At 26.4% G+C, this 11,992-nt stretch overlaps 1 protein-coding gene across 1 annotated transcript; it reads left to right on the top strand.

The window, feature by feature from the left end:
• The first annotated feature begins 213 nt into the window (after window positions 1-213).
• On the top strand, window positions 214-10,570 carry LOC114130550 (Golgi apparatus protein 1). The gene is made up of 17 exons (XM_027995540.2): window positions 214-938; window positions 2,142-2,456; window positions 2,527-2,772; window positions 2,845-3,025; window positions 4,409-4,629; window positions 4,703-4,824; window positions 4,895-5,156; window positions 5,227-5,396; window positions 5,470-5,593; window positions 5,655-5,876; window positions 5,961-6,161; window positions 6,236-6,421; window positions 6,536-6,736; window positions 6,810-6,929; window positions 7,004-7,253; window positions 7,808-7,917; window positions 9,238-10,570. The coding sequence occupies exons 1-17, from the start codon at window positions 756-758 to the stop codon at window positions 9,397-9,399; spliced, it is 3,276 nt and encodes a 1,091-aa protein (XP_027851341.2). The 5' UTR covers window positions 214-755; the 3' UTR covers window positions 9,400-10,570.
• The last annotated feature ends 1,422 nt before the right edge of the window (window positions 10,571-11,992 follow it).

Below are 11,992 nucleotides of genomic sequence, written 5' to 3'. Positions count from 1 at the left end.
TGGCTGGCTCGCCGTAATTATAATAACAATTTATATTATCTAATTATAAAAGCATTAACATTACAATACGCCACGACTGTAATGTTCCTACGACTGTTATGCTGCAGCCATCGACAGTAGTTATCAAGCACGAAACGGCTTTGTTTCGAGTATTTTATCGGTTTGGCCGTCTGCGGTTCCCGTTACCCACTCGATCGCAATTTCATTAGATTTCACTGTCCGTCGTCGGTATGAGATAACGACACGACAACGATAATTTTTAATTTTGGATCAGCTCAGTCGTCGACTCGTCGTCATCACGATCAGCAGTGATACTGTGTCACTGTGATAGTACGCACTCGAGTACGATAGATTATTATTATTCTGGATTCGTGGGCCGTGGTGGTTGTTATTATTGTCGTGACGGCTATCGGATATAACAACAATAATAATCTTAACAATACGATGACGACGATGGCAATGATAACGAGTGATACGAAATAACAAGACAAACTGCGTGCCGGCGACGATCCGCGTTATTACTGATAAGAACCGTCCGTACTTACATTAACACCTCACTCGGTGACGATTCAAACGAGTCGCATTGTCGTCGCCGTTTCCGCCGATCGACAGCAATAGTCGCCGTAATCGTGCGTTGTTTCTGCGTGCCGACAAGCCGGAAGTGACAGCGCCGTCATGTCGTCCGCAAGACATCATTCACGACTATCGACTAGTCGCCTCCAGTGATCCGCCCCCTTTGCGCTCCACAAGTAACCATGGCCCGGCCCGTCGTCGTCACTTCGGTCCTGCTGCTGCTGTTATGCGCCGTCCGTGCATCCGCTCTCGACTCGTTGTTGGCCGAACCGTCATGCGTCGATTACTTGAAATTGAGATGTGCCAACGCGGGCACTGCAGCGGTGTCCAAACTCGACATCCTGGAATGCATACAGCTTTATGAGGTAATGGTTTGTTCTGTGATAAAATTTAAACTTGGGTTACGATCAATTTATCCGTAATATTGTTCAATGTGTTTAATTGATAAATGAAAAAAAATAATAGCAGTTTAAACTTGTTTTGAATAATATGCATTTGCACTTCCCTCATAAATAATCATAATATGTGAGTATCAATGATTGAGTACTATGTTAAATCAGCTTTTTTACTTGGTATATTTTACTATAATTTTGTTAAAATAATAAGCCTAATAATTAAGTAAATGAATAACATCAATAAAGGTTTCAAATGTAATTAAGTTAAATGCACTTATAAAGTGCATATTATAACTTTACAATTAGTCTTAGGTATAGTTTTTTTTTTAATATAAAAACCGTACAGATATTAAAAATCTTATAAAATGATACATTTTTTTTTTAATTACAACAAAATTATTGGTGGTGTTAATAAAATAACCAAATGTTAAATTTGCATAAAACAGAAAAAAAATTATCTGTTGATACATAATTCACTTTTATAATATTTTTAACATTAATATTAGTTATCAGTACCTACTTATAATTTGTTATCTTATTATATAGGTAACAAAATTATTAGACATTATTTTAGTATAATTTTGAATTGTTTCAATCATCAGTTGTTAAAACAAATATTTTTATACTGTTAGAACATATTGTTTATTAGAAGTAACAAGTTTATTTTTTAAGAGACGTTAAATAAAATGTTATGACTTACATTTTATTTTAATAGGAGTTAATGGTGTACATTTTGTACAATATATATATTAAATTTCAATTGCCTAGATAATAATGAAGTATAGTGAGTAATAAGTACTATAACTCCACTCAAATATTACTTATTGATCCATACTCCACCACTTATTAATTTAGTTAAATTATCCAACTAAAATTTAATCGTATACTTTTTTTAGTATGTATATATATACTATTATAATTATTATTATTATTAAAAGTACAGGCTTCAATAACATACTTTATTAGCTTAGGTATAGTTTATTTTATACCTTAAGTTTTAATTGTTATTTAAAAAAATCTTTAAACAAATGCAAATCGTGTGAAATATTTCAATCTAATAGTACCTATTTTATAAATTGTTTTTTGAAATAAACTACAAAAATATTTTGTCTACCTACTACTTTTCAAAAAAATAATTTTAAAGATGATTAATTTTTGATTTAACTGTTTTAGGATTCAGATTTTTCGGGTAACTGCCCAAAAGCCATTTGGACTCATTTAAAAAAGTTTATGGCAAAAGAAAATCTTCGAGCTGTACTATGGCCAAAATGTAGATATGAAATTGAAAAACTCAATTGTGAACGAGATAAAAATTGGTTTGGTTGCATAGTTGACAAAAAACAAGGCATCAGGAATAATGACTGCCTTCATTTAATAATGCGAATCGAAAATATAGCATTTTCTGATTTTAGACTTATCACAAATTTTTCAAACTCATGTCAGGATGATATAAACAAATTTCATTGTTACAATATTTCCGTCACAGATGTATGTACAAATTATTTAAGCTATTTGGGTAGTATTGTAAATGTACTTATTTAATTTATTTAATTTGTAGACACTGTATCGAGGACGTGTATTGGAATGCCTTCAATCCAACATAGACAAGCTTTCTCCAAAGCAATGTTTACCTTTGGTTTATAAGCTATCTGAGTGGCAAGCAGATAATATAAAATTTGATTACTCTCTTCATATGGCATGCTTAAAAGACAAAGAGAAACTATGTGCTGACATTCCAACTGGTAGTGGTTTGGTTTACAACTGTCTTGCTGGACATATTGGTAGTGGTCAAATGTCACTTCCGGTAATTTTTATTACTTGGTTACAAATATTAAAACATATTTATTAAGATTTGTTTTCCTAATGTTATATATAGTGCCAAAATCAACTCTGGAGGAGAGAGAAATTGATTTCTGGTAATATTAGAGTCAGTAAAGGATTAACTAGAGCATGTAGAGAAGACATCCGTACATACCGTTGCCGAAGATTAGTATCTGATGACAAGGACGTACGTTTAGCACAACTTCTGTTGTGTTTAGAAAATGCTATACATAATGGTAAAGTTAATGATATAAAAAGTATTAAATTATTTAGTTGATTTAAACATTTAAAATATATATTAGTTCATACTTTGAAAATAGGTATTCAATGCTTAAAAATAAAAAAATTAACCAAAGATATTAAAATGATGGTTCTTACAATAAAAGATCTATGCATTATATGAATTTACAATTTATATTATATTATATTACGATAATTTTATTGCATGTGTGCATCGGTCACTCAGTTACTTAATCGCACCCTCTGTCACAGCTCACGACACGTAATATTAATAATACAGGCTCGGCCAGTCTTATGAGTATAAGGCAGAGGCTTTTTTGACTTACAGCACCCTTAGTTATTTTCTAAAAATCTGGAAGCGCCGTATAGACAGCATAGACTACTTTGGTCTTATTTAGCAGTGCATAAGTATAAACAAAACTAGTAAGACATAGATATATTATGCACATATTATATTTTATAAAACAAATTTTGACATTGAAAATTAACTATATATTTTTATTTTTAATTATCATTGCATAAATCAAATAATTTTGCTGAAGTCTAATTAAAGTTTGCAGCATCCCGGTCGGTAATCTGGTATAAGGTCTATGATTATAATTTATAATTCATGAGTTCATGTATTTCTATATCAATCTTCTTAAGTTGTATAAATGGTATGATAAAAATTATTGTAAATAAATTGATTGAAGGTGAGTTTCAATGTATCGTTATTATGCTAAAAGTGATGAAGTAAAAAAATAGAAAGTTGCCTATTATTTGTTACGTGTATGAAAACTTTTATACTTTGAAATATCTTAAGAAAATATTAAAAACAAACCTAACTGTGTTAAAATATTTTTTTAATTTTGGTATGATATTCAATTTAGATGCATCGCTTCTTGGATTAGTGTGTTTTAGACTTTTATTTTTTACCTAAAAAATTCACTTACCATTTTTATATTTAACCATCACAATTATAATTTGCATTTAAAGAAAAATATTTATTCAACTTAACTTTGATGAAGATCTGTATTTGGATTTTGAATTATGTCTTTGTAAGCTTTTGAGATAAATTTGAAATCAATATTAATGGTATTAAGAACCTAAAAATTGTATTATATTACTTTAGCTTAATAATGCGTCTCTTTTATAAAAAAGTTTTAATTTACTTTATTATTATTATCATATTTATACTAAAAACTGATATATATTTTATTATTTATTTAATGAAGTATCGATTTGCTTACTATTAAAACTCTTATTTCAGACATAGCATATAATGGCTTTAGAGATAATTCAAGTAGATTATAAAATTATATACATTATTTTTTTATTGCATTTGTAAAAAATAAAAATTATTATTTATCATTTACTAATAAACATAATATTTTTTTCAGGCAGTAAAGTATCCTCTGATTGTCAATTTGAATTGATGGAACATCGAAAATTATTACTCCAAAATCATCATTTATCACCAGAGGTTGTTTCAACTTGCTCTAATGATATTGAAAAATATTGTAGAAATAATGAAGTAAGCAGACGAACAATTCATTGTTTAATGGACCATTCTAAGCCATCACGCCAAAAAAATCGAATAGATAAGGCTTGTCAAAAATCAGTATGTGTTTTTTTTTATTATACATTGAACCATTATTGTTTTTATTTTATGTAATGTTTTTAATCATAATTAGTTACAAAAGCTTATGCGCATTACAAATATTGGCGAAGACTGGAGAGTAGATCCTGTACTCCAAGAAATGTGTCAGTCTGAAGTTGATAAATATTGCTCTGATAGACCTCCTGGTTATAACAGGTAATTAAAATTTTTAAATAAGTATTAAATATTAACATATATTAATTTAGTTATATATTTTTTAAATCAGGGTGATATCTTGTTTGTTGGAAAAATTATTTGTGGGATTAGTCCAAGATAAATGCAAGAACGCGTTACTGCCTGTTCAATATTTTATTAATCGTGATTTCACATTAGACCCTGCATTATATCAAGCATGTTATTCAGATGCATCTAGAATATGCAAAGCTACTGGAGATTGGATAAAAGAATCAAAAGAAAACTTGATTTTGCCATGTCTTACTCAGTACTATCGACCTTTTACATCATCTTCAACTGGAGCAAAATATAAAGTAATTTTTAATCATTAATAAAATAAAAATATTTTGATACTTAAATTTATTATTATTATTTTTTTAACAGTTAAAACCAAAATGTAAAGATCAAGTACGAAAAGTAATGATACAACGAGCTATCAGTGTAGATCTAAATCCAGAAATTGCCGAAGCATGTATTAAAGATCTTCCAAATTTTTGTCACAAAAAAACTGGTGTCGGAGAAGAAATGCTCTGTTTACAAGACCACTTCACCAAGTAAATAATTACTGTTTATTAAAAAGTATTACTTTTAAAATAAGTTTATATTAAATTAAACATATAATTTCAGCAAAAAGATGACCAAAGAATGTAAAGAATCGATTAGTCGGTGGACAGAAGCACAAGCTGAAGACATTCAGTTAAACCCTGTTATTAGATTACATTGTAAACCATTCATTCAACAATTTTGTTCGGTAAATTAAACATGCAAATGAATTGTTAATTATTATTATTATTAATTTTTTTTGATTATAGGCTGAACTTTTATCTAAAGATGAAGTAGGTAAAAATGATGTTATGGATTGTTTGATCAAAAATAAAAACAATCCAGAAATGAAAACAGAATTAAAATGTCGTGCTGCTGTGGAACATTTTCAGTTGATATCTATGAATGATTACCGTTTTACTTTATCGTTTAAAGAAGCATGTCGATCAACTGTTATTAGGTATTGTCCTAAGTCACGTACCAAACCAGAGGTATGTTGAACTTAATTGCTCTGTATAATAAAATATATTCATTCAGAATGGCTGAATTGATGCATAATTGATTTTATTGTTTAGGTTGTAGCATGTTTAAGTGAAGTAGTACGTAATGATACTATAACCGACTCTAAGCATAAAGTAACAAAACCATGTCGACAACAATTACGTGCTCAGTTATTGCAGCAACGAGAATTCTTAGATTTAGATCCGGTTTTAAAAAAAGCATGTCAAGATGATATTACAAAACATTGTTCTAATATGGAATCTGGTTCAGCACAGGTAAAATGATCTTTAACATTTTAAACATACAATTTTGTTGTTGTTTATCTTATACTCTTTATACTTTATTTTAGGTTTTAGTGTGTCTTGAAATGAACAAAAGCTTATTATCAGATCAATGTCACCGAGTAATATTTTTGATTCAAAGACAAGATTTGACTGACAGTTCATCAGATTATGTTTTATTAACAAAATGCCATAAAATGTTGCAAATTTATTGTAAAGAAGAAAATACCTCTCGGGCTTTGAGCTGTCTAAAGGTACTATTTGTAGATAAATGCATTAACTACTTTTAATAAAATATATAATATTTTATTGTTTATTTATTTTATTGTTAATGTTTGATAATTATAAATAATTAAAATTGGTTTTAGAAATTTAAACATGATCTTACGTTTGAAAAACAATGTCAATCCCTTGTAATTCAACGTATGATTGAACAAAGTGATGATTATAGACTCGATCCAGCACTGCATCATAGTTGTCAAGCAGACATAAATTTATATTGTAGTCAAATATTAGCTAAATTACGCCCAGAATCTGAGTATAATGGCAAAGTGTTACAATGTTTAAAAGTTAGTACTTATTGATATTTATATATTAATATATATTGATTTTGAATTCAAATATGATGGATAAAATTTTTAGGAAAAGTTTCGGCAAAGAAAACTTAAGCCAGAATGTGAGAAACAAGTATCTGTTACTTTACGTGAATCTGCATTAAATTACAAATTAAATCCATTGTTACGAAGTCTTTGTACAACTGAGGTATTTTAAGAATATTTTACCTATTTGTACCTATATGAAAAAAAAAATTATTTTTTTTTTGTTTATGTAAATAGATTAAAGAGCTTTGTCGAAAGGAAGAGCACAATGAAGGCAATGGTGATCTAGAGGATTCTGGACAAGTGGAGGAATGTTTGAAACAAGCATTGAGTCATGGGTTAATAGATAGTCGAGCTTGCCGTTTAGAGGTAGCTGGATTAATTGAAGAATCTAAAGCTGATATAAATGTAGATCCATTGTTACAACGAGCATGTTTTCTGGATATTACCAAGTACTGTGATGAAGTCCCTCAGGGAGCTGGAAGACGTAAGTTTCTTATGATACTGATATTAATTTAATTAACATCAAGTCATATTTTGAATGTAAAAATACTAATTTCATAATTGATAAGAATATAAATAGTAAAAATAAATGTGTTTAAGGTATATAGCAAATGACAAATTAAATTCTTTTATTTTTATTTTTTATAATATTTTTTAATTGTTTATATATTTTAAAAGTAATTGCACATTATTTAAGAAAGTATTATAATTAAATTACAGTGGTTGAAGTAATACAGTTAAATTTCTTAGAGTATACATATTACTTTCCTTTTCTTTAACTTAAATTTGTGTAAACAATAAAGTAGACTAATAATAGTAATAACCAATATAATTACAGAAAATTTCCAAAAATAATTTTGATTTAGAATATGGTTTTAAAAAAGTAAAAATTATTAGGATGTAAGTTAGTGGTTAAATTATAGTTTAATATTATAGTATTTCATGTATTTTTCATTTCAGAATCATACAAATTGTCTACAAACGTAATACATTTTATCATTTGATTTACGATAATTTATTTATTTTATTTTTTAACAGATTTACAATGCTTACAATCAGTTGTTCAATCCAAAACTAAAACGCTCAGTGCCAAGTGTCATGACATGCTGCTGCAGAGGATGGAAATGTTTAAAAACGCTAAAGCATTGGTTAGAAAATTATTACTTGTTTAAAAAAAATAATAACTTTCCTATACTTAGTATTCCACTGAATTCAACATATTTTATAATCAGAGCTCAAGCTTTTATTAGCTTAAAATCATAAAAATATGTGTTTATGTTTGTTATTGATTCAAAAAAAGGCATATAATAATTACATACAATAGTACAACAAATTAGAAATAAATATATTTTTTTATTAATTAGTGATAATTTAAAAAAAAATTTCTATAGCTCTTATATATTCAAACTGATAAAAACAATCAATTTACAACAAACTGATTTTCAAAATTATGTGATTGAGTCATGTATGGATTTTTTTTAGGCATTTTTGAAAAAAAAATATTGAAAACAACAAATACAAAATAAGATATGATTTATATGATTTATTGTTATTGACATAAGGTTAGGTATCTTATTTCATTAACAGCATACAATATGCAGTATCGACAAATAAAAAACAAGATAAAAGTACTAAATAATTAAACAAACTCTTATTAAGCATGTAATGTGACTTGTTTTCTTATCTTAAGAGGATGTTGTACACATATTTGTTTTTTCTGTCTTACCAACGCATAACATACACAATCAGTAGTTGCAATTTTGTGTATTTATATTAAACATTGAAGTGAAATGACCTATTATCAAGGATTATGGTTAGCATATTATCTATGTTCTCTCATCGTTATTTTTGATATTTTAATTTTTTGTGAATTATGTGCAGTTTTAAATATTAATACTTTATATACAGTCATAACAATTAAAATATTATAAAAAAGCCGACAAGAGAACACAGATCATATTTTTACCCTTACATTTGATAATAGGCTATTTCACTCTAATATTCAAGCTAAACACACTAAATTGGAACTACTGAATGTATATTTTTGTATGGTATGCAGTAGTAAGAGAGAAACAACATTATGCGGGTATAATATCCTCTTAAAATATGTTTTTATTTGGCTCTTGATTATAATCATATGATTTAGATGCTCATATCTTTCTACTGTATGGTAGATGACAATCACATTTCAGTATTAATTTAAAATCAATCAAACTATGTTTTAATCAGTCAAATAATCATTTTAAAATTTATTTATTTTATGAAAAATTAGATTTTTTGTATAAATAATTACAAATATTAATAAATCTTTTAAATATACATTGACAGAGAAAAAATCAAAAATATGCAAATATATAAGTTTTGAGCTCTGACTTTATTAATAGAATAGTTTTGAACGTTTTGAACTTCATGATTCCCAAACATTACGTATTTAAATGCAATTGTAATAATTTTATTTTATTTTATAGATTTACCCAGAGAATTTACAACAATTATATGGACAAGTCGCCAAATCACCTTCTAAGAAATACCTAATAGTCGTTTTATTCACTTTTATGGGATTAATATTTATAGTTGGTTTGTTTTGTGGCCGTGTAAGTCGAAGAAGTGCAATTTCTAAAAAAAAATAGATTTTGTCATTGGCCAACACTGATAGGTAGCTTAATTTAAAATGAACATATTAATTTTGTGAATCTCTCCTTATATACATATATAAATTTTTATTGAATGTGTACATTATACTATTTGATATTTACTGTTAGACGCATTAATGTTAACTATTATGATAGTGGTGATTTTTAGTATAATACAACAAACAGAACAATTTGAGTTAAGTTAATTGTTAATTTTTGTAATTTTTTAAACATATTATGCTACGGTTATATTAAAATACGTATAAAATCTTTGATGTAAAAATTCAAAAATATATACAAGTTAAATAACGAAAAATAATATTATCTATTATGTCTTAAGATTCAGCACCATGGAATATTTGTATTAGAATAGTAAAGAAAATATATTAAGCTCAAAATTTATTTTATAAGTTTTAACTTTATGGTTTATTTCTATATATTTACTTTATATAATTTTTTCTTCATTATTTTTAGTTTAAAAACCAAATTAAAATTGTCCTTGTAAGTTTTAACATGACCAAACATTAAATGTAATTGTTATTGTTAGTAGAATTGTGTCCTTTGTATTGAGTCCAAAAATATTATAGAAAATGCTGGGTCACCACAATTGGCGTGCTTGCTAAATGCCTATGTTAACCTTACTATGTTAGTATATTGTAGTGACGGTCAACTTGTATAATTATTTATGGTCTTCCGAGATTGTCAGTAAATGCTCTGAAAATTAATTTACTAATGAATATACTTAAAAATAATTGTATTAATTGTTGGAACATTTTTATGTATATTATTGGATCATTTTATTGGCAAGTACACTAATTATGGGAACTCAACTCAATACTAATGACGTTCTTACACAATAAACAATCTCGGTTAAAGTGGATATGCTTCCTTGGATATTTTAAATTATTTGTAATGTACATAATATTATAAACTTAGTTATACAATATACATGATAGATATTTGTCCAATTTAAATGTTTTGTTTAGGTTAAATTTAAGTATAACAAAGAGCACTTGAATACTTGGTACATTCAATACAAAAATGTATACCCTTTTTAAATATTCAAATCATTCAAAACACTTGTTAAATTCAGCTATCAAAAAAGTACTCTATTTACATTTTTATTTTTATTTATAATTTTTAAAAATCAATATAACAATTTACGCTATTTTATTTTTGAATTGATTTTTGGCAAAGTATAGTCAACCATATTCTTACTATATGCTATCAAAAAACAATATGAAAGAAATTATTCTTCATTTAAACTGAATACTAATAATTATTTGAGTATAACTCAATTACTCAATATTCTCATAAATATAATGTGTTTAATTATTTATTTGTTGAATTAGTTGAATTAATTTTAATTTGGCTATAATTTGTGTATTACAGTTTTACCAAAAATATATGTGCTATTAATTTATAATATTATTATACTTAAATAAAAATTATAATATGATAAAATAAATGTATTGTAAGTTAATATTTTATATCTTGTTTTTATTTATTTGTTGCAATGATATAGCTCTATTTGTCTATTCATATGGATGTATCTTGTTTTATACCTACTTTTTTTCAATATCTTCAAAATAATTCTTTTATTATTAATTTAGTGAATTAACTTGTTATACAATTGAATATCGGCCTTTAACCAATAGTCTGCATTGGTTGCTAATATTGCTACTTAAACCATTTTTAGCCAATATTCTTACTTAATGTCTTATGTTTATTTTAAAAATCCCATTTATTATTATTATTATTTTTTTAAGCAGAGTTTCAACTTCTATAAAGAAAATTCCAGTATTCTTAATAAACTGTTGAATAAATCTATCTAATATCTCTAAAATAAATAAAATATATATGCAATATATGTAAAAAAAAAATGTTACTTCTACATTATTTGGTTCTAGTGAGAATTACGTACTGAAAACCTTAGTTATAAAATTGAACATTATATACATTTTTAATAACAAAATAATTTGCACATTTTCACAATTTTGACGAAATTTTTAGCAAAATTTGAACTTAATGTTGTATTTATATTAAACAATAAATAGATACGATTACAGCTACCTAATGAGAATCCATGTATTATTTATATTAAAATTTCAAGTTTTTTGACCAAACTAATAATTAGGTATTTCTGTATTAATAAATAAAAAAGTCAAATTTGGATAAATGGCTTAAAAAGAGAATAAATATTTTGAAAATTATACCAAAGATAGTAAATGATAGTACAAAGTTAGTATTAGTTTATGTTTAGAATGTTTAGATGTTAAACTAGGTACCTACACGTAAAATACTGCTGTCCCAGTGTTTTTCTTAGTAATCGGCATAAACAAACAAAAAATTAAGGAAAAATAGTATTTTTAATCGAAAAACGTCGATTTTGTTTTTTGATATAACTTTGATATTATAATAACTGTATATTCATTCTTCAAGTGTTTATATTGAATATAATATTGGCATTATCTATACACCATAACAATTTTGAAATATTTTGAGGTATTATTCATAAAGGCATAAGAAAATGTCGAGTTTTTTAGTTTTTATTCAATTGTTGTCTTCAATAAAAAAATGTTCACTTAAT

This window comes from Aphis gossypii, chromosome X (genome assembly GCF_020184175.1).
Source record: "Aphis gossypii isolate Hap1 chromosome X, ASM2018417v2, whole genome shotgun sequence".
NCBI classification, from domain to species: Eukaryota; Metazoa; Arthropoda; class Insecta; order Hemiptera; family Aphididae; genus Aphis; species Aphis gossypii.
The sequence above is the reverse complement of the archived record's forward strand: the minus strand, read 5'-3'. Positions and strand labels throughout refer to the sequence as shown.

Bases quoted from the DNA above. Each gene is read 5' to 3' on its own strand.
- LOC114130550 (XM_027995540.2), top strand. From the start codon at position 756: ATGGCCCGGCCCGTCGTCGTCACTTCGGTCCTGCTGCTGCTGTTATGC. The intron at 4,630-4,702 runs GTATGTGTTTTT...AATCATAATTAG, and splicing joins ATAAGGCTTGTCAAAAATCA to TTACAAAAGCTTATGCGCAT. The intron at 4,825-4,894 runs GTAATTAAAATT...TTTTTAAATCAG, and splicing joins AGACCTCCTGGTTATAACAG to GGTGATATCTTGTTTGTTGG.